The sequence below is a fragment of the Xyrauchen texanus genome, chromosome 3 (genome assembly GCF_025860055.1).
Source record: "Xyrauchen texanus isolate HMW12.3.18 chromosome 3, RBS_HiC_50CHRs, whole genome shotgun sequence".
In the NCBI taxonomy this organism is placed as follows: Eukaryota; Metazoa; Chordata; class Actinopteri; order Cypriniformes; family Catostomidae; genus Xyrauchen; species Xyrauchen texanus.
The window spans coordinates 56,774,141-56,801,117 of NC_068278.1; the positions used below are offsets into that span (position 1 = coordinate 56,774,141).

The 26,977-nt window shown below is 39.3% G+C and overlaps 1 protein-coding gene across 1 annotated transcript in view; it reads right to left on the reverse strand.

The window, feature by feature from the left end:
- The window catches only part of LOC127622909 (trichohyalin-like), a 30,970-nt gene extending 12,024 nt beyond the window's left edge, over positions 1-18,946 (reverse strand). The window contains exons 1-3 of the mRNA XM_052097075.1: positions 18,832-18,946; positions 9,808-10,836; positions 5,829-8,385 (exon numbers count right to left, since the gene is read on the reverse strand). Coding sequence (XP_051953035.1) covers positions 5,829-8,385; positions 9,808-10,526 — 3,276 coding nt within the window. The 5' untranslated portion in view covers positions 10,527-10,836; positions 18,832-18,946. The remainder of the gene's footprint in view (positions 1-5,828; positions 8,386-9,807; positions 10,837-18,831) is intronic.
- Positions 18,947-26,977: the final 8,031 nt, after the last annotated feature.

Below are 26,977 nucleotides of genomic sequence, written 5' to 3' on the forward strand. Positions count from 1 at the left end.
CAGACAGCTACTGTAGATAGACAGACAGACAGACAGAAATATGATAGACAGACAGACAGACACAGTAAATATATATATATATATATATATATATATATATATATATATATATATATATATATATATATAGATAGATAGATAGATAGATAGATAGATAGATAGATAGATAGATAGATAGGTAATGTAGAGAGACAGACAGCTACTGTAGATAGATAAACAGACAGACAGTCAGATAGACACGCAGAGTAGATAGACAGACAGAAAGACAGGCAGACAGACACACACAGTAGATAGATAGATAGATAGATAGACAGACAGACAGACAGACAGCTACTGTAGATACATAGACAGACAGACACACAGTAGATAGACAGACAGACAGACAGATAGACAGACACACACAGTAGATAGATAGATAGATAGATAGATAGATAGATAGATAGATAGATAGACAGACAGACAGCTACTGTAGATACATAGACAGACAGACACACACAGTAGATAGATAGATAGATAGATAGACAGACAGACAGACATACAGACAGCTACTGTAAATACACAGACAGACAGACAGACAGACAGACAGACAGACAGACACACAGTAGATAGATAGATAGATAGATAGATAGATAGATAGATAGATAGATAGATAGATAGATAGATAGATAGATAGATAGATAGATAGATAGATAGATAATGTAGAGAGACAGACAGCTACTGTAGATAGATAAACAGACAGACAGTCAGATAGACACGCAGACTAGATAGACAGACAGAAAGACAGACAGACAGACAGACACACACAGTAGATAAATAGATAGATAGATAGATAGATAGATAGATAGATAGATAGATAGATAGATAGATAGATAGATAGATAGATAGATAGATAGATAGATAGATAGATAGACAGACAGACAGAGAGATACTGTAGATAGATAGACAGATGGACAGATATGGTAAATAGATAGACAGACAGACAGAATAAATAGATAGACAGACAGACAGACAGAAAAATGATAGACAGACAGACAGACACAGTAAATATAGATAGATAGATAGATAGATAGATAGATAGATAGATAGATAGATAGATAGATAGATAGATAGATAGATAGATAGATAGATAGATAGATAGATGGATAGATTGACAGACAAACAGATACTGTAGATAGACAGACAGACAGATAGATGGATAGACAGACAGACACACACACACACACACACACACACACACACATTAAATAGATAGACAGACAGGCATACATACATATAGACACTGTAGATAGATAGACAGACAGACAGAGAGACAGACAGACATATGGATAGACAGACAGATAGAGTAGATAGACAGATAGACAGACAGTCAGACAGACAGATACTGTACATAGATAGATAGATAGATAGATAGATAGATAGATAGATAGATAGATAGATAGATAGATAGATATTTTATTTATAAAAATAGGTAAATAGACAAATAGATAGATATAAAAAAAATGTATAGGTAGAGTGATGGATAGACAGACAGACAGACAAAGAGATAGATTAATAAATAGCACAAAGAAAACACACGCTTACACTTTTTGAGTTTGTTGTAGTTGTGTGTCTGCGCAGAGAAAAGCGTTGTTGTCTTTGCTGAGACAGATTCCGTAGTGTTTGCCGTCCACGAGAGGCGAAACTTCTTAGCGGTGAGACAGCCCTTTCAAATCTTCCCACCCTTTCTTCATCATCCTGTTGCTCTATCACTTCCTCACGTTCTAGAGCCCCTGACACAACCTCCACAGCCTCCTGTAACGACCGGCGCATGTTGCCCACCCAGCCAGACACATGCGTCTGAGCCGCAGACACTTTATCACCCAGATACTGCATCTTCTGCTACCCCAACGACAACACAAGTCCCTTTGGAGAGCCAAACGCTTCGTACAGTTGGAATCTTCTGGTATCTGCTGAGAAGTGGTTGAGAGACCAATCAGATGTCAACTTCTCACTAGGGTGTTTGGGAATACACAAATTTGTTTCTTGGCCAGAATAAGAGGCAAAATGGACCAGATAGCTAAAAGTCCAGCTACACAAGATTTTTGAAAGTCTATCAAACCACAGAAAGCATTTTAAGTTGTCTGCTGTGGCACATTCCTCCTTTAAGACATTGAACGTTTAAATCCATTCAGTGGTTGATCACTATGGCATTTTTCTTCTTAAAACTCCTCTTCCCGTTTGGATGAAGTAGAAAAACAAATCGGGGAAGAATCTGCACTGATCCAAATAGTGAAGTCTCAGGAGCTGGAGTTTTCTTGTGCTTATTATTAATGCCCAAATCCAAGATCCCATAGGAAAAACACAGCAGTATTCCGGCAATCCCACATGTTACGCTGGTCACGTTGCAGGTACGAACAGGTTCCGGAAACAGACACAGCCCTCAAATGAGTGACAACATCCAAGCTCAAAGAGAGAGAGAGAGAGAAAGTGGGAAGGGACAAAAGAAGATCAAGGAAATCCATGTTTGGGATTTGCAATAGTAAGACACAGAGAAAGTTTGAGAGGAAAGTTTTTACGTAGGAACATTTGAAGGCTGTATGAAAGTACCCTTTTAAAGCGAAACTCTAAACCACAAAATCCTATGCAAACTATTGCTCAATGAGATGCTTTATATTTCACTGTGTGTTCATTTGTCTATTTGACATCTGACTAACCAGGTCATGTTTGTCTATTATAAACCTTTTCATGTGCGTGCAGTAGCCTGTACCTGGCTGCATGGACATGAGATTTCAACAGTTGTAATGCAGCAGTAAATATTGAATAGTCTAGCTGCACTAAACCTAAAATAATATATATACTGTATATTCAAGGATATAAGTACAAATGGCAACACATTATACACCGTAATGTAAAATTTTTCTGAGTGAAACTGAAGTTCTGCATCATACGTAGGGTTAGGGGTTTGAATAAACACCCTGGTATCCATCTGGCATCATGCTTGGTGATTTTAATAAATAATAGAAATATAAACCCAGTCAAAATATACAAAAATACCAGCCTATAAGAACATTTGAAAGACCCCATAAGTGCAGTAGCCCTAGGTAGATTTACGCAACAGTGTTTGTGAGACTTCATTGACCCCAGGTGGTTGAGAAAAGTACCCCAATCCTAGGCCCTGTCCCAAATGGCACCCTACACCCTTGCGGTCCTATCCTGAGTCCAGACTTTGGTGACATAATCAAGTGCAAACTGATAGGATGCTAATCAGCAAGGCCATGTGTTATAAAAGCGTGCATTTGGGCCGGACTTCAAGACTTCAAACAGCTGCCACTTTTTTTTTTTGACAGGTTTGAATAACTATACACTAAACACAAGTAATGCAATATTATTATATTGTGACCCAGATATCAATATAAAAATCATATCGCCAGGTCCCTGCTGATTATCACTTTTATTCTACTGTTTTACTAATTGTTTGTGCTTGTTTCTGTTTCAAACTTCTGGATGATTTTTGTCATGCAAACAGCCTTTGGCTCCCCGCTTTGCATATGAAAGGAACTTACATCAAAATCATCAGCTTTAAGCCTTTGCAAATCATTTACATGAAGGTCGGCGCAGAGAAATTTACGTTTCCTTAATCTGGACCCAAAATCTAATTTAAGATCGGCTCTAGCTAATGCAAATATCACATTTTACTATTGCTCATATTTAATGTTAGGGATTTTAACGAACCCTTAACTCTAAATATGAAACTTCAGTAAACAGAATCTTTTCAAATTAGTATGTTTGAGGCATCAAAATCTAGATTAATATGAACCACGTTTTATAAATCAATCAAACCAGTATACAGTAGATTAACTAGATTTTTCGGAAGAAAATGTGAGAGGTGCTTGCCCATGCAAAATTTGGCTCCACGATGGTGTCTTTAGGGTGTTGCTTTGCGGTTGCTAGGCTGTTCTTATTGCATTGTTATGAGGTTGATATGGTCTTTTGGGTGGTATTTGGGTGGATATTTAGCAATATCTGCCATACAAATGGTCATCAGCCAAAACATTGCAACAAAATGTTAGTGGTCAAAATATCTATACCTGTGCATCCCTAGTATAGAACTAATTTTGTATAATCTGTTGCTTGTGTAATGTTTCTATACACTTTGAGAGTCATTTGGTATTGTTGGAGAATGCCACAGGCCTGACTCAAAGGCAAACGTCATCTGAGAATAAAGACACATATACTGTATATACACAAATAATGCGCACACCCAAACTAAACAACATCTACTGCAATGACATAATTTCATTCCGTCATAAGACACCAGAAGGAAATTCCAACATGACACAATGATCAATGGAAACAAAGGCCCTGCCCTGAAGATGCTGGTAAACTTTACAAGAGAAACATACACAATGTATCTCTTACCCTGCTTCTAAACTTTGGGCAGAATATGTTTGATATGGTCTTAACCATGGACAGACCCAGATGGAATCTGCAGCCTTTTTTGTCCTATTTGCATGCACTCATTTGGGGGTGGGTGGGGGGTTTCTGCTGAATTCTGCAGAATGGATTGTAAACATTGTAAAATCTGTTAAATTAAGATGAGAGTCCTACACTCTCATTGTTAGCTGAAAAGCACTATCAAATTATTTAATTAACAAATCCACAAGGGTTCGGGACATATTCCAATTCTGTGGGCATAAATACAGTGTGGCACTGCCACTGAGTGGTGCTTGGGATGGATTTAAGCCCCAAATGTTATTGGTAAAGCCCTGAGGGGATACACTAAGAATGAATTGTGGTCAGTAAAAAGCACTGTTTATTTTACCGTAATGTATGTGCTGGTTTAGTGCCCAATTCACTAAAGACATTATGCAGATCAGGTAACAGCGCAAACACGAACACAAAATCGCAGCAGAACGGAATTTGCATGAGTAATTCTAATCTTGCGGGCCAATTTTGAGCACTATATAGGATGAGGCATACCACCGTTATCTGATACACTTTGGTAGGACTGAACAGCAACATGGACTATTGTACTCAGACACCTGAATCATTTCTTTAACATGCTGAAAGTGCGCTTGACTACACAGTGAATCTGGATATATGCCAGATTATAACACTCTTAATTTACAGTGTGCCTCTCCTCGAAAGACTGGTCTTTAGCCCACGTGCATGTACGCTGGAGTCAGAAATGGAGCAGATGGGGTTCTGGCCGAGTGAGATGCGACAGCACACGTGGTGGCCCAAGTAAACTGGGCTGCTCCAGAGAAGTCGCAGACCCTCGCGAGGACAGTCTGTCTGTCTGTCTATCTATCTACTCTATCTGTCTATACCTCTGTCTGTCTGTCTATCTGTCTGTCTACCCTGCCCCAAAAGCCTGGACCAACCCCTCCGGCACTCCCTGATCTGCACAAAGCCCCTTTTTGACATTTGTTTGGACATTTTCCCCATGGACACATTATTTTCCCCCCTTTTAACTCCTTTGTTGACACTTCTCTGATTCCTGACACCATACCCTCCGTGCCTGTCTCTTGCTCACCCCACCACAATATTGGGATCAACATAAGTTGTTTGAGAGTGTAAGGAGACCGACTTGATTGCATAACTCACAGTGCATCATATAAGTGGGAGGTCACTGCAGAGTGTTTAGCAAGCTTTGTTCTCTAATAGGGGGATTGCTCTTGCAAATATGATGTAATGAACTTTGCAAAGTTTGGTAAATCCAGCTACTACTTTTTCCCAAAAGCAAACAAATGTAAAAACTTTCAGCAAGCTACATTTTACAATTACATCACAGATGTCTGGCATAAGCCCTGCATATTCCCTGAACCTAGAAGTGCCCCTAGTCTCACCTCATGTGATGTGACCTCATCACGCCATGGTGCAGATGATTTCGTTTCTGGTTTGGACCAATGCTCTGGTTTGGACTCCACAGTCTGGAGTTGGTTTCTGCTTTCCGGATGTTTACTGGAAGAGATCTGCAGATTGGAAGGTGCAGGTTCAAATCCAATCAGGTCGTCCATTAATGCCTGATCTAATCTTTGGAATCCAGGATCTTTGGACTGGGATTCCGGCTTTTGGTCCAGCTCCTCAGGAATCACATCAACTGCTGTAGGTTCTCTGGATGGGGAAGGTGTTGAGGAACGTCTAGCTTTTGTTCCCCATCTTCGTGGTTTCACGGAAAAGTCATCGAAAAGAACCTCTGGGATTTGAGGCAAAATATTGGTGGCCTGGACATTGGACACTCGACTCAAGAGCGCTGGCTCTTCCAAGTCAAAAGATATCAAATTGGAACTAGTAGGAACTTCCTCTCTCAATCTCTCTACTTCTTTAAACTGTTCCATCTCTCTTTCTTCCTTTAATCTCTCATTTTCTCTCTCCTGTCTCAATCTTTCCTCGTCTTTCAGTCTCTCCATCTCCTTATTATGTCTCCTCTCTTCCTTCATTTCTCTCCCTTTCCTCAGTCTCTCTATTTCTCTTGTTTGTCTTAAACTTTCTTCCTCTTTATGTCTTTCTATCTCTTCAATTTGACTTCTCTTTTCCTCCATTTCTCTTTCTTTCCTTAGTCTCTCCTTTTCCCTTTCCTGTCTCAGTCTTTCTTCCTCTTTATGTCTTTCTATTGCTTCAATTTGCCTTCTTTTTTCCTCCATTTGTCTTTCATTCTTTAGTCTCTCCTTTTCCCTTTCCTGTCTCAATCTTTCTTCCTCTTTCTGTCTTTCCATCTCCTGAATTTGTTTCCTTTCTTCCTCTATCTCTTTCTCCTTCTTAAGTCTCTCTTTCTCTCTTTCCTGTCTCAGTCTCTCCTCCTCTTTCATTTGTTTTCTTTCTTCCTTTTCTCTCTCTTTCCTCAGTCTCTCATTTTCCCTTTCCTGTCTCAATCTTTCCTCTTCTTTCAGTCTCTCCATCTCTTGAATTTGTCTTCTCTCTTCCTCCATTTCTCTCTCTTTCCTTAGTCTCTCTTTTTCTCTTTCCTGTCTCAATCTTTCCTCTTCTTTAAGTCTCTCCATCTCTTGAATTTGTCTTCTCTCTTCCTCCATTTCTCTCTCTTTCCTTAGTCTCTCTTTTTCTCTTTCCTGTCTCAATCTTTCCTCTTCTTTCAGTCTCTCCATCTCTTGAATTTGTCTTCTCTCTTCCTCCATTTCTCTCTCTTTCCTTAGTCTCTCTTTTTCTCTTTCCTGTCTCAATCTTTCCTCTTCTTTAAGTCTTTCCATCTCTTGAATTTGTCTTCTCTCTTCCTCTATCTCTTTCTCCTTCTTTAGTCTCTCTTTTGCCCTTTCCTGTATCAGTCTCTCCTCCTCTTCAATCCGTCTTCTTTCTTCCATGTCTTTCTCTTTCCTTAGTCTCTCTTTTTCTCTTTCCTGTCTCAATCTTTCCTCTTCTTTCAGTCTCTCCATCTCTTGAATTTGTCTTCTCTCTTCCTCTATCTCTTTCTCCTTCTTTAGTCTCTCTTTTTCTCTTTCCTGTATCAGTCTTTCCTCCTCTTCAATCCGTCTTCTTTCTTCCTTGTCTTTCTCTTTCCTTAGTCTCTCTTTCTCTCTGTCCTGTCTCAGCCTTTCCTCCTCTTCAACTTGTTTTCTTTCCTCCATTTCTTTCTCTTTCCTCAGTCTCTCCTTCTCCCTTTCCTGTCTCAATCGTTCTTCCTCTTTCTGTCTTTCAAACTCCTGAATTCGTCTCCTCTCTTCCTCCATTTCTCTCTCTTTCCTAAGTCTCTCTTTTTCTCTTTCCTGTATCAGTCTCTCCTCCTCTTCAATCCGCCTTCTTTCTTCCATGTCTTTCTCTTTCCTTAGTCTCTCTTTCTCTCTGTCCTGTCTCAGCCTTTCCTCCTCAATTCTTTTCTTCTCCTCCTCTTTCTCTCTCTCTTTCTCCAGTCTCAATCTTTCCTTCTCTTTCTGTCTATCTCTTTCCCTTTCTTCTTCAATCTTTCTTCTTTCCTCTTGCAAGCATCTCTCTTCCTCAGCACGTTTTTGTTTCTCCTCTTGCAGTCTCTCAATTTCTTGTCTTGCCTTCCTCTCTTCTTCCAAAACTCTTTCCTTTTCCTGCTGTTTAATTTCTGTCTCTAACTGCTCTTCCTTCTTCTGTCTTTCCTCTTCTTCTCTCTTTGACTCTGCTTCTTTGTCAGTCCCAACCCTCCGGTACAGAGGCACAGGGACGTAGTTCTTCTTGCCCTCTTCAACTTCATCCTCCACCTTATTAATGGAGTTCTTGTCCTCAACCAGTACATTCTTCTCAAACCCAAATTTGGGAGTAGGTGCCTCCTTTGCTTTCTCCTTGACATCAGGTTTGATCTCAATGATCTCAGCAGCCTGTTGCCCTTTTGGCTGGTGTGATCCATTTTGTACAAGTTCTGATTCTGCAGGTTTTTCATGTGCTCTCTCATCAAATGAATACTCATCTGAGTTGCTTGATGTCCTGAAAATATAAGAGTTTTGATATATTTTACACCTACTTTCCTAAAAAAGGGGAAACATAATGTAGCACTTTACAGACTTACACAAAATGTACTCTACGCAAGTACAGAAATGCATTTGCATTGTAAGCCTGTAGTACATACTTAAGGTGCATTGTTGCATTACAATGGAAGTATCAAACATCAGTAGTCAAGAGGATGAGTTTCTTTCAACTGTTTTTCTCCATGTCTTTGCTATACGAATGTAGTGGAGATGAAAAGTTGAAAATATGTTTATTAGATCTAACCTGCCTAAAGATTTATTTTCTTCAAACTGTTGATCACCAGTAGTTGACCCTTGCATAGAATATGTGTGGCAGGGTGGAGGGCGGGGCCGGGTCGTGATCATACACACCCGGTCCCTTATCAGGCTAGTTAAGCCTCGGAGAGGGATAAAGGCCGATGGCAGACGGTGGTGCGACGAAAGAGATGTCCGTCATGTGTGTTTGTGTCTTCTGTTTAAGTTTTATATTAAACTATTATTGATATTGTCAAGCGGGTTCTCGCCTCCTCCTTTCCATTGACTCCTTTACACTGGTGCCAATGCCCGGGAAGGAGGATGGATGCCTGTCGCGTAGTCCTCGACATAGCCGTCTACCCAGGGGAGCGCTGCTGCCATCCACTCAGGGAGGGAGTAGACCGACCGCCCGGACGCGGTGAATGGCCGTCGTCCGCGAGGCGAGTGGGGACTGGACTCCCCGACCAGGGGCAGAGGAGAGCCCTGCAACAATATGTTTCGAGACTAAGTAACACAGGCAGTGTTAATCTCATCAATGAAATTACTGACGAAAAATTTGATGGTGAAGGGTTTCTTGATTTTGTCAACGATGATAAAGAAACAGATTCATCATGACGATAAATAAACGATTTACTATGTTTTAAAACAAACTAAAATATGAAGAGAAAAAAATAATATTACAAAATATTAACAATAACAATAACAGAAGGAGAAACATCTGTTTTTAGAGGAATAAAGATCTATAAATAATTGATTCATCTAATCCAATTAGGGTTGCATCCAGAAAATTAGGGTTACATTAAGAAAAATTGAAAGGAAAACGCAGACTTTGCGACCGCAAGACTTTATGCAGTTCTTTTAATCAAGTCCTTTTCTGTGTGATTTTATCAGTAATTTGAAGCTATTAAATTGTTGCCGAAGTATCGATTTAGTATTGATATCGAGATACCAGGACTGGAGTCATACCGAATATGTTGTGTATTTTCCTGCTAAAGCTGTGTGAACAGAAAGAGTTGAAAACAAAATTATTTCGTTTTTGACTAAAACTCAAAATCTGTGTAATAACTAACACTGAACACAGGTATAACTAAATACTTGCTTGATTATGATGTTCGAAACAAAGAGAGAAAACGCAGGCTTAACTAACCTTTTCAGTGCACCAGTGGACGGTAGACGGATCTTCGGTTCAGCCGAGTTCAAGCTAAGATTCTTGATTCTCTGCCTAATGTCGACAGATATTTCTGACGGTGTGGTGTCTTTTTTAATATAAGAGTCCCTGTGTTGAGAGGCCGTAGGACGGTCGAAAAGTAGACTGATTCGTCTCTTAATGCTGCTTCCGCTGACCTCCTTGCCCTCCATCTCTCCTGTCTCCACCAGTAGCTTTGTAGACTTCAACTTGGACTCTGCTGAAGGAGAATTTGGTGGCCTCGCTTTCTCATTGTCTCTTCTTGCAGAATCAACCTCCTTCTCCAGCTGAGAAGGTGACTCGAACCTGGAGGTCTGTTCCATGGAGAGACGATTTCTATGTGACCAGATTGGTAAAGAATCACCATCGTCAGCCTTACTGGTTGTGGTTTCTCCTTCTGGCATCTTGTTGAAAACTCTTTGATCCTGAGCACCCAAGGACTTTGCCCTGATCCTGGGTGGGACCTCCTTCAAGTCTTTAGTTAAGGTAGCAGTGACATCGTGATTTATATCGGGACCTTTTTGATGATCAGAACCTGTTATGACACCATTCCTAGTGGGTGCTGGTTTAGGCTTATCCAAAAAGTCAGGTTTTGGGCCAAGCGGGACAGGCTTAGGACCTGTGCTATTATTAGACCCATTAGAGGTGCCGTTTGAGGGTGGTTTTAGAGATCCTGGCATTTTTGATCACCAACACGACTATCAGCAGGCTTTGTGTAACTCAACGGGTCAAGGTTATCAGAAGAGGCAGCTCGAGGGAGTCTTCCGATTACGGTTTTGGGGGCTTTAATTGGACGGATGGTGGCGTTCCTTTGCAGGGAGAATGGTTTGGGCATGAGGGTGGGTTTGGGAGCCAATGCTGGCTTGCTCTTGTCTCCAGAGGGTGCAGAGGCTGAAACTGAAGATTTGTCTGGGCTAATGAGCACCCCTGACTGGCTCAGTTCCCTTGTGGTCGCCTCCACCCATGCAGCCATGGCTACACACAATACGCCTGCGTGGGAACACAAAAGAGAAACACACTTGATCTCAACATACAGCTTTAGGATCTTACCATACACATGTTCGTAAGTGTTTGAAAATACCATGAATGATGTCTATTGTGGACTTTTGAACTTTTAAAACAGTGTTTCATCCATAAAATGTGAGCAGACTCTCACTAAAGTATCTCTGTTGACCCTAAAAGAATAGTTCCATTAAAAAATTTGAATGTGGTCATTGTTAACCCCGTATGACTTTCTTTCTTCTGTGGAACACAAAAGCAGATTTTAGGTATTTGTGCTACGAACACAAAAATTACCTCAAATTGTGCGGGCTGTACTATTACTTTTCTAAGCAGGTTTTTCTACGATTTATGCCTGGTGGATGAAAAAACCTGACTATTTGCTTTGCATTTTTAAAAATGAAGTTGCATTGCATTTAAAGTGATAGTTCACCCAAGAATGACCCTCACCCAAAGGCAGATGTTAGGCATAATTTTCACTTTTTTTCAATACAATGAAAATGAATGGTGACTTTGACTGTCAGTCCCTAACTTTCAGTGTGTAACATGCACAAAAGAAAGTCTTGAGAGTGAGTGAATTCATTTTCACTTTAAATTTCAATTCTTGACCGATGCTTTCTTCCTAAAGCAACTTTAGAAACAGGTCCATATATCGTGGTTGTGATGATCACTTCAGTGGCTAGCTGGGAAAACACACAAATGAATACAAATGCAATACATATACAACTGTCATGAGATCGGTAAGATAAGGAAAGGTGGTCAAAGGTTTTTTTGGACTGTTTAATCAATATACTGCATTCGTAAAAGCTATGCTTGTACAGTATGTTTTAAAAGTACATTTAACATAATTTACTTCATGTTGTTCCACAACCACGTGACTTTCTTTCTTTCATGAAACACAAAAAGTAATGTTAGGCAGAATGTGTAGAAAAAAAATATACAATGAAAGTGAATGGTGACTGGGGATGTCATTCTGGTTTGGAACAACATGAGGGTGAGTAAATGATGTCAGGATTTCCATTTTTGGGACATTTAAAGGAATAGTTCATCCAAAAATGAAAACTCTCTCTCATCATTTACTCCATCCCAGATGTGAATACATTTCTTTCTTCTGCAGAACACAAATTAAGGTTTTTAGAAGAATATCTCAGCTCTGTAGATCCAAACAATGCATGTCAATGGGGTAATCTCAAAAGGCATATTAAGGCTAGAGGTCGACCGAGAGTGGATTTTGCAGATACCGATAACTAAGGTGGTAAAAAGGCCGATAACTCATTAATCGGTCAATAGTTTGTAAAAATGTATGTACAGAGTGTAAAAAAAAACGTATAACTTTTTTTAGCTTTCCTTACTATGACCAAGAGTTCAAAATGAATAAAATCCTATTTGCAGTTTATTGTGCATCCAAAACCCCAATAAAAAACAAGAAGATTTGGAGCATCAAGCAGGACTATGCACAAGCACGAAATACACTCACATGCTTAAGGACTCTTATTTTGAAATGATGGAGACTATTCACCAGATTAAGGACTTTGTACATATACAGTACATTTCACCCATTTTTGTATTATTCCTAAGATATCAATTTGGAGACAGGATGTATGTGCTGAAGGAGCATGTCTCCAAACAGTCGTACTTTTCTTTTCATGCTCTCGTTTTAATATAGAACACTTAATTAAAGCTGCACTATGTGAAATAATGTGAACATACTGTAACATCATAATTTAAACATCTTATGATGTCATATTTTGAACATACTTTGATGTCATAATTTGAACATACTGTGATATCCTATAATGTCAATTGTGACATCCTAATTAAAACAATTTTTGATGTCGTTATTCCAGTGTTTTCATAGTATTAACCTACCATGACATCATAATGACATGAAACATACTGTGATGTCATAATTTAAACGTACTGTGATACGTACTGTTATAATATGAAAATACTCTGATCTCATAATATGATGTCATAATACATTGATGTGAGGTGTGGCTGAACAAGGAGTGTGTAGAGATAATGTATGAGGTGGTGAAGCTATAAAATAAAATGGCACAAACTCAACAATCAACATGAACCAAATTATTTGTATTTTGACCTGTCTGATCTGATTTGGCGCACAATCGCTGGCTTATGACGTACATCTTTGCATCATTACATCATGTCTGCAGACACAGGAAAGAAGAACTGGCTGTCTCTTGTTCTGGCTGGAGAAAATAACTGTTCAATTCAGTTCAGTAACATTCACACAGTTCAGGACAGCATCATTACAGTCTAGATGGATGTTTATCTCTCATCCGTTTGTGAAGTTGTTTACCAGCTTTAATGCATGGATATGTTTGCTGGTAGGGTTGTTGAAGCTTATATTGCTTGTCATGCTTTTATGAATCAAACATTACTCGTGTGTTTACCGATCGTGATGTATCTACGTTGTCCGGTGACGTTACTGTGACATGTTTAAGGGCGTGGTGCACAGTTATATTGCATATTTAAGTATATTATTTTTATGTTTAATAAAGTATATTTTATCCCCATTATTATTGAATCCTTGTTTTATGTTTTTAGTTTATTGTGTGTTATTGTGTGTATTGCATAGACGTGCTATTGTAGTAACTGAGGCTGGACAATATAGTACAACAATAATAAAGTCTTCTATTGAACTCGTATCAGCCATATCACAAGTTTAACCACTTAAATTGAAAATTGTCGTACAAATCAAACATTAATAGTAGATAAAACACTTGAATAATCATATTAAGATCTACTGGTGGTGGCTGACGAGAGTCCCCAGTTCTCTATCTAAAAGTGTTAATAATGTAAAATATGTAAATAAGAGTAATGTTTACCTTCATCAAAGCAAGTAATATTTCCGTTTCAAATGTTTAATCGTATAACATAATATCAACATGAAAATAGCATGTTATGACTCCGGCTCCAGTCATGATCACACACATGTGATGTCCAGGTAAGCTCAAATTTGGAAGAGGAAGAGCAGCGCCAGAACACGACTGACATAAAGCGTTCTTCCGCAAACTGCTTGCAATTTTAAGTGTCAACCACAGATGTCGCTAGAGAGCACAAAGTTACATAGTGCAGCTTTAACTATCAAAATAACCAAATTTGCATTGAAGTTAGGATAAAAATATGGATGAATATTGTCAGTGATTGTTTTATTTCACCTTTAGAGGCCACAGAGAAATAAAAAACGATCGGCAACTGTAAGCATGAATATTTGCTGATAACCGATAGTTCCAAAAAGCAACTATCGGCAAAGATTAATCGGTAAAACCGATACTGTATATAGGTCTGCCTCTAATAAAGGCAGCATAAAAGTTGTCCATAAAATTCCAGTGGTTAAATTCATATCTTCAGAAGGGATATGATAGATGTGGGTGAAAAACTGATCAATAGTCGTTTTATCCTATAAATTCTCCTTCCTGCCCAGTAGGTGGCGATATGCACAAATAATGTGAATCTCCAAAAGCAAAAGAAGAAGAACTCTTAGGAGAGCAGAGCGCTTAGGAGGGCTGTTTTAAAGTGGAGATTTATAGTTAAAAAAAGGCTTAAATATTGATCTATTTCTTAATTTAACCACTGGTCATCATTATTTCCATGCACTTTTTCCAACTCCAAACCATATAAACTTGAATGCTTATTGTATTCAATCATGTATTTGTGAAATGAGGGAGGGTGTGGTGAAAGTGACTAACACCTAAAATCAAGGTGTGCATAATTGTTAGGCAGCTTCATTACCTCAGGTAAAATGGGCCAAAAAAGAGATTTAACTGACACTGAAAAGTCAAATATTGCAAAATGATTTCAGACGGATGCAACACTCTTGAAAAAGCTAAACTATTGAGGCATGACCACCGGACAATCAAGTGTTTTTTTGCGAATAGTCAACAGGACATGGAGAAGAAAAGAGGCATATTAACTGCAAAAGACTTGAGAAGAATAAAATGTGAAGCTACCAGGAACCCATTATCCTGCAGTGTCGCCATATTCCAGAACTGCAACCTACCTGGAGCGTCCAGAAGTACAAGGTGTGAAGTGCTCAGAGACATGGCCAAGGTCAAGAAGGCTGAAACATGACCACCACTGAACATATTCACAAGTTGAAGCGTCAAGATTGGGCAAAGAAATACATGAAGACAAATTTTTCAAAGGTTTTCTGGACAGATGAAATGAGAGTGACACTTGATGGACCAGATGGACGGGCCCGTTGCTGTATCACTAATGGACACAGGGCACCACTTCGAGTCAGGTGCCAGCAAGGTGGAGAAAGGGTACTGGTATGGGCTACTTTCATTAAGGATGTGGTAGTTGGTACTTTCTTCAAGCAGTGGTATAGGAAGAAGTCCTCAGCATTCAAGAAGACCATGATCTCTATGCAGGACAATGCTCCATCACATTCATCTAAGTACTCCACAGCTTGGATAGCCAGCAAGGGCCTCAAAGATGCCCAAATAATGGCTTGGGCCCCCTTCCTCAAGCATCTCAAACATCTTATTTACAGTGAGGGAAGACAATACACCTCTTTGAACAGCATTTGGGAGGCTGTGGTTGCTGCTTCAGCGAAAGTTGATCGTGAACAGATCAAAAATCTCCATGGATGGACGGCTCATGGTAGTATGGGGAAAAGAAGGGTGGCTATATCGGTCACTGAATATTTTTGAAAGGCCAAAAATGTTATTCAATTGCCATTTTGTGTTACTTATTTGTTGCACCTTCTCTAAAAATTGACAATAAACAATTGAGTTGGGAGAAATATTTTTTGTAATTTAGTTGCCTAATAATTGTGCATAAATATAACAATATAATCCACTGACAAAGACAAAACTCACTTTTTCTTTGTTAAACATTCATGGGCATTTTGGACTGACTGAGAGCATTAATGTTTGTTCAACAATAAAATGAATCCTGAGAAATACAGTTTGCCTAATAATTGTGCATGCAATGTAGGTGTCTTGCTTAAGGGCACAATGGATCGAACCAGCAACTAAGCTTACCTAAGCTGGTATGAAGGGTACAAGCTCTTATTAATTAGTTAATCAATGAATGAAACAATACTTATAATGTTTCTTTGTAGCAGCTTTAAACCACACATCAAACCAGTGCACTCTGGGAAAGACACAAAAAACCAATCCAGTAGGTTTCTCTAAGGCCATGTTACTCAGGTTGAGCTAGATTTTTAAGTTTTTCAATCCACCTAGAGTTCCTCAAACAAGAAACGACTAGACATTTCTCTGCAGGCTGTTTATACACACCCTGTGTAACCCACAATAAATGACCAGCATCACTCTCAACTGAAGTGTGAATCTCATATTATCGGTCTGGAAGCCGGCATACACCCTGCCACATGGAGACATTTCTCTTTGCAGACAGAATGTTGAAATTTCGTAACTGTTGACTACATTGTTTTTTTATCAGTGTTCAAAACAAATGCTTTAAGCCCCCCTTAGACTGTATACAAAGTTAGGCAAAGTTTCATTATCTCAGTTTGCTTCGTAACATCCAGTTGCCATAAACAGGCTGTGATATGGAAAATCCTTTAAGCTATGGCACTGAAATATTATCCACAGCCCACGGGTGGAAAAAAAGTGTTCACTTCTCGAGTTTTTCATCATAGCTCTGCAGAAATCTGTCTTCATTGAGCAAACCGGTCAAACGGCAAGCCAGCGTTTGTCAGGTATGATGTATTGCTGGAGTGACAAAATGTGTTGACCTCAAAAAACATGTTAATGACTGCCATATGGAGCAAGCAAAAAAGTAAACAAAGTTATCAGACAGTCCCTTATTGGTATTTATTGGAGTCACCACCAAGAGAGTTTATCGATGATGAATGATTTTATCAGCTAAAAGCTACTAAATACTTGAGAAACTACACTGGTGGCCAAAAGTTTGGAATAATGTACAGATTTTGCTCTTATGGAAAGAAATTGGTACTCTTATTCACCAAAGTTGCATTCAACTGATCACAATGTATAGTCAGGACATTAATAACGTGAAAAATTACTGTTGCAATTTGAAAGAAATGTTCAGAACTTCTTAAACTACTTCAATCCAAAAATCCTCCATTTGCAGCAATGACAGATTTGCAGATCCTTGTTATTCTAGCGGTCAGTTTGTCCAGATCCTCAGGTGACCTTTCACCCCACACTTCCTGTAGCACTTCCTATAGATGTGACTGTCTTGTCGGGCACTTCTCGCGCACCTTACAGTCTAGCTGATCCCACAAAAGCTCAATGGGGTTAAGATCCATAACACTCTTTTCCAATTATCTGTTGACCAATATCTGTGTTTCCTTGTCCACTCTTTCTGTTTTAAAAGTGGCTTTTTCTTTGCAATTCTTCCCATAAGTCCTCCTGAGTCATCTCTTTACTGTTGTTCATGAAACTGGTGTTTAGCGGGTAGAATTCAATGAAGCTGTCAGCGGAGGACATGTGAGGCGTCTATTTCTCAAACTAGAGACTCTGATGTACTTATCCTCTTGTTTAGTTGCACATCTGGTCTTCCACATCTCTTTCTGTCCTTGTTAGAGACAGTTGTCCTTTATCTTTGAAGACTGTATTGTACAGTCCTAATGTTTAGAGGTATTAGGGAGTCCAGCGGGGGGTGCTCACCCTGCAATCTGTGTGGGTCCTAATGCCCCAGTATAGTGACGGGGACACTATACTGTAAAAAGGCACCGTCCTTCGGATGAGACGTTAAACCGAGGTCCTGACACTTTGTGATCATTAAAAATCCCAGGACACTTCTCGAAAAGAGTAGGGATGTAACCCCTGGCCAAATTCGCCCATTGGCCCTTCTCAATCACAACCTCCTAATAATCCCCATCCATTAATTGGCTCTATCACTCCACTCTCTCCTCTCCACCAGTAGCTGGTGTGTGGTGAGCATACTGGCGCACAATGGCTGCCATCGCATCATCCAGGTGGATGCTGCACACTGGTGGTGGATGAGGAGAGTCCCCCTGTTCACTGTGTAAACTTTCAACTGTGTTTGCTAAAACGGCAAGTGGTTTTCTAGTACCAAATAATCAATTAAGCATGATTACTCAAGGATAAGGTGCTGGAGTGATGGCTGCTGCAAATGGGGCCTGTCCAGATTTGATAAAAAATGACACCCCTTCCTCGACTCTTGCCACCCCTTTGCCACCCCTGACATGCCCCTGTATTAGATTATTAAAACATGTGTACAGTCTCACCTTCTTGGGATCAAATGATTTTTACACACTAATAAAATGTTGATCTGGAAAACTTACAAGAAAGCATTCCAGAAACTGGAACTGGTTCACAACATGTAACCTAAGTAGATCAGCTCTCACCAGGAACATATGCAAATTATAATGCACAAATTTGCCTGTTGAGCTCATTACAAACCCAATGGCCATTGCACGTCACCAGAGGACCAATAAACCTCCTTTTGTTCAACAGCCAGGTTTATTTACCTGCTTTTCTCAAGGTGGATTTAACATATATGCAACTGGATTTCATTTAAAACATTGGCAAACATCAACAGTATATTATATAATGCATGACAAAATTATTGTATTTAATGATCGTTAATGTTCATTTAAATAGTTAGAAGTGCCATATCTCCATATATGAATGTAAATTAACTATTGTTGTTAAGCATCACATAAAGTGAATAACTTATTATTAAAAGTGTTACCAAAATAGAAAAAATACAGAAAAGAAAACCTTATCTTAGTGGTGCACTGTAATCTGCACCTGTTACTAATTGGTAACTTATAAATAAGCGACTCTTACAGTGAACTGTCTGTCTTTGAACCCTGCATTAATAGTGAAAGAAGGGAAATATGTAGTATTGTTGCAGTTGTCATATATATTAAATATGCAGCAAACTAATGTTAAATAAATAAATACAAAAGCCCACATTAGCATACCTTTTGTTTTAATTAGAAATACCACGACATATGAATAACACAAATAGATGTGAGTTTAAAAGTTGAACATTTACCTGTATGGAGAGAAATTTATTCCATAAGATTGAAAATGTAGATCCCGAGGACAGACACACGTCCTTTATGCGTTCTTTAGGGTTGTAGATGTGTACATCTGAAACTTCAGTGTTTCAAAGTAAAGAGGGCGGGTCGTAAATTCATAAATCCTAGACGAACACAACCTCATGAATATAAATGTCTCCACAATTACGTTTCTAGGTAACTTTCATGGAGCGACCAGTCACGCAACGTATTTATTATTCATAACCCAGAGTAGGATGCGTTTATTCGCCAGCTGACCAGAGCCTACTTACACCTTTCAGCCAATCAGATAGGCCTACTGGGACCACCTCGCGCTACGTCATTAATATTCATGAGTCAAGCTGGCTCGATCCCTGTCACAAGCGCACGCTGCTGCGGTCGCTAGGTGTTTGGCGCTGCTACTCCCACAATAAACGCATTCACTCCTCAACCGGAAAAACCAGTCGAGCTGAATGAAGAAAGCTACGGGTGTGTAGAAAACACAAGTATAGGTATATGTGTGCTATCTATCTATCTATCTATCTATCTATCTATCTATCTATCTATCTATCTATCTATCTATCTATCTATCTATCTATCTATCTATCTATCTATCTATCTATCTATCTATCTATCTATCTATCTATCGTGGCAAGAAAAAGTATGTGAACCTTTTGGAATTAGCTGTTTTTCTGCATTAATTGGTCATAAAATGTGATCTCATCTTCATCAAAGTCACAAGTATAGACACACAATGTGCTTAAGTTAACAATACACAAACAACTATAATCTTTCATGTCTTTATTGAACACATCCCATTAAACATTCACAGTGCTGTGGAAAAGTAAGTGAACCCTTGGATTTCCAGTAATGTCTGGTTGATACTCCTTTGCTAGCAATAACCTCAACCAAGCGTTTCCTGTAGCTGCAGATTAGACCTGCACAATGTTTTGGACCATTCCTTCTTACAGAACTGCTTCAGCTCTGACTGGGACACTCCAAAATAGGAAAAATTTCACTCCAAAATTGCTCTTTTTTTTTTTTAAGCCATTCTGTAGTGGATTTACTTACATTTACATTTATGCATTTTGCAGACGCTTTAATCCAAAGCGATTTACAGTGCATTTATTAAAGGGACAATCCCACCGGAGCAACCTGGAGTTAAGTGCCTTGCTCAAGGACACAATGGTGGTGGCAGTGGTTATCGAACCAGCGACCTTCTGATTAACAGTTATGTGCTTTAACCCACTACGCCACCACCACTACTTAGATGTTTAGGGTCATTGTCCAGCTGCATCACCGAACTTCTACTGAGCTTCAGCTAGCGCACAGCTACCCTGACATTATCCTGTAGGATATCTTGATAAACTTGGGAATTTATATATCCCTCAATGATCTCAAACGGTCCAGGCCCCGGAGCAGCAAAGCAGCCCCAAATGATGATTTCTATATCCCTCCACCGTACTTCACTGTTGGGTTGATGTTTTCATGTTTGTATGCGGTGCCCTTTTTATGCCATACCATTTTCATCAGTCCACAAAACATTTTCCCAGTAGCGTTGTGGCATGTCAAGGTGGTCTTTGGCAAACATTTTGTTGGAAAGCAGCGGCTTCATTCGTGGTGTCCTGCCATGAACACCATACCTGTTTCTTGTTTTCAGTACAGTAGACTCATGAACAGAGATGTTAACCAGTTCCAATGATTCCTCCAAGTCTTAAGCTGTCACACTAGGGTTATTTATTACCTCATTGAGCAATCTGCGGTGTGCCCTTTGAGTCATCTTGGCTGGACGGCCACTTCTAGTGAGAGTAGCCATAGTACTAAACCATCTCCATGCATAGGCAATTTCTCTAACTGTGAACAGATGAATATCTATGCTCTTCGAGATAACTTTGGAATCCTTTCCAGCTTTATGCAAAAGCAACAATTATTCTTCTGATAACTCTTTTTTTTTTGTGAGGCATATTCCACGTCAGCAGATGCTCGAGTGCTTTTTCAAAGTCAAAGTAGCTCTAACCCACACCTCCAATCCTGTTTCATTAATCGGATGCCAGGTTTTCCAACTCCTGACTCTAACAGCTTTTGTTGACATCATTAGCCTAGGGGTTCACATACTTTTTCAAACCCACACTGTGAATGTTTGAATGGTGTATTCAAAATGTACAAGAACATTACAATCATTTGTGTCATTAGTTAAAACAGATTGTGTTTGTTCATTATTGCATCACCCTAGCAACCACATATCTTTTAACCTTCAAATCTTTCAACCTTCAATCAACATTTCAACCTTCCAAAAGGCCTAAATAACCTTGACATTTTAAGACAAGATAACATCCAAAGTTCGCCTTGACAATCTTTCCTCGTAGTTAGCAGTGAAACTGACTTGGTCTGTGAAAGAGCAGTTTTATATCTTAAGCACTACTGTATGTAGAGGGTTGAATTAGGGCAGGGCACCTTTTTTCTTCTTTTGTTTTTCAAAGTGTTTTCTTTTATCTGCTTTCTGACCTCTGGTGGAAATCCTTTGCAACTGTAGTTGAGTTTTCTTCTACTACTGTCAAGTAAGGCATTTACCCTTGGTTTAATACTTAATGTCAACTTAAACATGTTGCATGCAGTTTTTTTTATTTTATGGCAGTGTATTTTAAAATGGAGCTCTTTGGAAATAGGCGTGGTTTCGTTCTGTGCTTGTGTACCTGCGTGACACACCCAGCAATCACAACTGATAGCCTCTATTATGTGTCAAACGGTTTGATCCATTCCTTTATGAATTTCTGACAAAGGTCAAATGGGTGGAGTATTTTTTTATTCATGGCATGCACGCCTTTTCTGTTTATACTGTTTGGATTTCATAGCCCCATTGATGCGCTTATGCATTGTGGCTTATATAATACAACAAGACATTATTTGTAGAACAGAACTGATCAACAGCTTTATGGAAGTCATTGGATTAAATAAACAATATCTCCTGTATTTTGCTTGAAAGGTGTTGTTCGTGGCACATGGCCATCATGTGTTATGTCTCCATTTTACGACAACTAAATTGTTTTTACAAATGTGTGTGGTTGCCAAGGTATTTAGAGTGGTTGCTAGGGTGTTCTAAGTGGTTTCTAGGTGGGTTCTAATCTTTTTAAATGAAAACATTCTTTTTGTCATATGCATAATAATCTGTGTGTGCTATTTTAACAGTTATACCCCCAAGTTTATATTATGATTGAGAAAAGAAACCTAATGCACTATTACTGTTGGTCAAAAGAGGGCGCAAGAGGAGAAGGCGAACTGAAAAATAACACTATTCAACCCCATTCAAGTCTATATAGGCCTACACTGATTCAAAACTTAACCACAACATTTCTCTGAACTTATCCATACAGCAGAATCACCAGTGACAAAGTCAAAGGACTTTATGTGTTAAAGGGTTTTTATTCTAGGTTTTAAATCCATGTCTGCTTTGAGGCTATCTATATGCTAAATACTCCTAAAAATGGAAAGAATCGCGTATCTTTTAGCAGATATACACATTGGGGATATCTTTGTCTTCCAGGAAAACAGACCAAAAAAAAATTGATGACTCATCCTGCACTCAGGGAAATGGCCAAATATTTTCCAACGAAAAGCTCTTTAGAATGAGAGCGTCCCTCTCCCATTACCACCTGACAGCGAGTAGCTTTTCGGAAGCTTTGCCACATCGGAAATCTTTTTTATGTTTTATTTTATTTTGTTAATATTTTAGTTTTTGAATGGCAGAATGGTTATTTATTTAACTTTACCATAGTTTTAGTTTTCCTGCATTATTACTATTGTTTTACTACAAAATCATGGTTTGAATATGGTTCTTGTTGTTAAACCATGGTCTGCCTGTCTGTCTGCCTGTCTGTCTGTCTGTCCATGTTTACAGTGATTTTACTGCTATGGATGATTTTCATAAAGGATGGAAAAAGACATTGAGGGAATGCAAAATTTTGCAAAGGTAACGCAAAAATATTTCAGAAAATAAATTCCTTCTATTTCACGTAGTATGGATCTGTACCCCTTAAATACATGTGTTTCACCAAAAATTATTACAATCTTGGGACTCCCGCTATATAGCGCAAAACGTTTATGCTTAAAACTTTAAAGTCCCCGTATACTGTACATAAGTCAGGCATATTAGGTGTCATTTGAAAGCTTAGATTCTGAAATTTTGAGATCAATTCTGCCTTTAATTTAATAAAATAACTAAATAAGGCCTCAAAACATTTGCGTCGCTAATTAGCGCCCCCTAGAGGTAATGTGGAAGAAATATATATATGAAAATATAAATATTATACGGTCCTAAATGCAGGCTTAAATGCAAAGTATTATTAACGTTTTGTGTGTGTGTGTTGATTTGGAGTTATATATAACCGCAACATTTTCTTGACAGGTTTTGTAAAATCTCCCGATGATTTCTCGTATCCCAGCTTAATATGCAGAGACAAATAAGAGTAGGACATTTGTAGGATGAATTCCTCATAAAAGTGTAAACATTGTGTCTCTATGGCCCCGCTAACCAATATCAGACCAGAGGAGTGTTCGGGAAACCTGTTTGAAAACAATTATTTTTGCCAATTGCATTTGGTGCTGCACCTCAGCTTTAAGAGAGTTTAATTCTCTTAAAGTTTAAAGTCCACAGGGCCAAAAAATGAATTTATGAAACACTCAATATAATTTTTCTGTTTATCTGATTCAAAGAGAAAGAATGAGACAAACAGACAGACAGAGAGAGAGAGAGAGAGAGAGAGAGAGCTAGTGAAAAGAAATAAAACGTCAAGGGAATAGCGAGGAAGCCACACGGACAGTGGCGGATTAGAGGGAGAAAGGGACAGAGAGCGAAAGAGAAGTGACGGTGCCAAGCAGCTTTTGTAGGCTTTGTGAGGCTCAAATTGTCTCCATCTCTGGGAAAGTGGAAACTCAACACCCCCCACAGGAGGTCTGGTTACCTGGTGAGAGTGGAAGAAAGACAGGAAAACAGAGCGATAGAGCGAGGGAGGGAGGGGCTCAAAGGTGCCGAGAGAGAAATGAGGGAATAGGGAAGAGGATGAGAGGAAGAATTGTTAACATAAAGACTGTATCACAGCGCTATGAATGAGTGATTTAGTCACATTCTGAATAAAAGGAAGAGGGAGTTTGCATTGAAATATTTGCTCATAAAATGCATATCCAATATGACTATAAATGGATTATTATTATTTTATTACTGTCCAGTATATTGACTGTCTTAGTTGTTTGTCATTGTTGGAAAGGTGTTAGAAATGTTTTTAATGCATTACATTATAAAACCATGATATATGATATACAATCATAAAACTGAAACATAACGACACATTGACACACACACACTAGAGGTCTTCACCGATCCACCCTAACCCGAGACCCAACCACGGACCCGTACGGGTTCGGTCAGCCGGGTCCGTTTCAGGCCCCATTCTATTGCTGCGGGTCTCGGGTCTGTGTGGTAGTGTAGCGGTTAGCGCGCTGCGCTACGAACCTGGCGACCTTAGTTCGATTCCTGCTCATGGCCAACACCAGTGACGATTATCTGAACCGGTCCCGGGCCTCCCCTAGGTCGACTCAGCCTAAAATGAGTACCTGGTGTGGTGTGGCCACCCACCCCCTCGTGTACCGTTTTGGCCTTCATAGGTGCTCACTAACAGCACTTGCCCCTACAGTCTCTTAAGGCTAAATGGGGGATCTTTGTAACTAAGTTGCAACATTGTAAAATTAGGATGAGAAAGTGTGGGCGGGAAATAAGGTGAAAACGGCGCGGAGCCACAACGAGCTGAGTGACATCAGAGGCAGAGCAGATTTAAGGTACATGATAGCAAATTAGCAATGCTAACTTTAGCAGCTGTGCCAATGAACGAGCGATCGTTATTATAGTTCAAAAGGGCAAACAGTCGATGCTATCTTATACGAGATACAAAAAAACTGCAAAGCTAATTCTAAACGAGAAACGTTTGCTATCCGTCACCGTGACAGCAAGTGGACTTTTGATGCTGAAATAATTAGCTATTAGCTGCATTAGCTATGCTGTTTTTTACCAACTTTCTTGGCAAGGAGGATGGATTATATGTATTACAGCCACTCAGCCAGGCACAGGGGAGAAGGCTACTAATGTTACATTTGGTGAGACACAAAGTTTTGTTTTCACAACTTGTAAATTAACTTGTTAATAGCAATTAGCTGAGAAATCAGTGCCGATCGGGTCTGTGTCTTCCGACCGGGTCCGGGTCTCAGCTTTCAAATAATGATCGGGTCCGGCATTTCTCGGTTCTGCATGGGTACGGGTCCAAGCTTTCAAATTATAGACCATATATATCAATAATATCCGGTTCGGGTAGTACATTTCCAGGTCTCTTTGTGTTCTGGAACAAACGTTTGTACCCGTAAAGACCTCTAACACACACAACAGACACACAGAGCTGGCGTTTCCGGATCCTCTATCTCTCTCCCGCTGATTGGTTTATAAAAAATGTGTATGTGTGTGTATGTGTGTGTGTGTGTGTAGCTACTCAGCTAAAAACGAGTGTAACTGAGTGGATGTGACGGGTGGGGGATCTATGCGAGTTTTGGTTTACAGTGTGCTATGATGACAGCAGTGGCACCGCGAGAGACGAGCCGAGGTTCATCCTTTGACCTCTCATGCTGTCATTTACAGAGAAAATACTGAGTCATTAGAGCTGTTTGCTGGTGTTAAAGGGACAGTTCACAAAAAAATTTACATTTACTCACCCACATGTCATTCCAAACCAGTATGATTTTCTTTCTTTTGTTCAGTGGAACACAAAAAGAGATGTTAAGATGAATGTTTACTCTCACCGAGAGGGTGTCAAAATACAAAATACAGTAGCACTGAAAAGTATCTTAAAAATAGTCAACCTGGTCTCATAAAATCAAGTTACTATACCTACATTTTTGTACAATGATATTTGCATGGCTTGTTGTATGTATGCACATACAACGTTGCACTTGCAATGTTAAGGACCGGGGTACAAGTCCTGAAGAGCACACGAAAAGTGAGCTGAAAGTGTCATAGAAGCAACACAAAATGGCATGGTTGCTCTAGCAATTGAGTTTTTCCATCTCACATTTGCTTTTATGACACAATCAGTTAGGTTTAAGGTTTAGGGAGGTCGGTTTGGTTGATTTAAAGCTCACATCTGTTTGGGAGAACATCTAACTCTCTTTTAGCGCCACACAGTGGACATTTCACCTCGGAACAGCCGCGATGTATGTAAGGAAACGTATAACATAATTTAGCCAAAAATGTCATAGTCACATCATTTGAATGAGATCAGGATAAAAGTATAGTGCATACAGCTTGTGCACTATATCTAGCTTATGAACTATATTGGAGTGGTGGTGGTGTAGTGGTCTAAAGCACATAACTGGTAATCTGGTAATCAGAAGGATGCTGGTTCAAGCCCCACAGCCACCACCATTATGTCCTTGAGCAAGGCACTTAACTCCAGGTTGCTCCGGGGATTGTCCCTGTAATAAGGACTCTGTAAGTCCCTTTGGATAAAAGCGTCTGCCAAATGCATAAATGTAAATGTAAATGTGAATATCTATAGGGACTAGAATATCAAAGAGACTTTTGTTAGTGGTAATAGAAGTAGTATCAACTCTGTACAAGCACAAGCTAAACCTCAGAACACTGAGACAATTTTTGAATGGGGAAGAAGCACAAAAATATAGTTGCTCATACAAATATCTGAACTTGTTTTGTTTACTTTACTCTTCATGTTGGGCAAAAAGCATTTGGACAGTTTTTGACTGTCATGCAGAGAGAGAGAGAGAGAGAGAGAGAGAGAGAGAGAGAGAGAAAGAATTTTAACAAGCCTTTCTTTTCTTTTGATTTTGCAGTTTTGGCTGCCGAAAAAAGCTCTTTCATTCAGCCAAGACTTAATTCATTACAAAACTTTTCCCCATTTTTCAAAACCCAACATATTAACTCTCAAAACTGTTCAACCTTAACTCACACTTTACAACATAGTTTTTTAAAGGCATAGTTCATCCTAAAATTTACATTTTAATATTATAAACGAATGGAACCTTATTGTAAAGTGTTACCGACAATTCTGTTATCATTTACTCACCCTCATGTTGTTACAAACCCATATG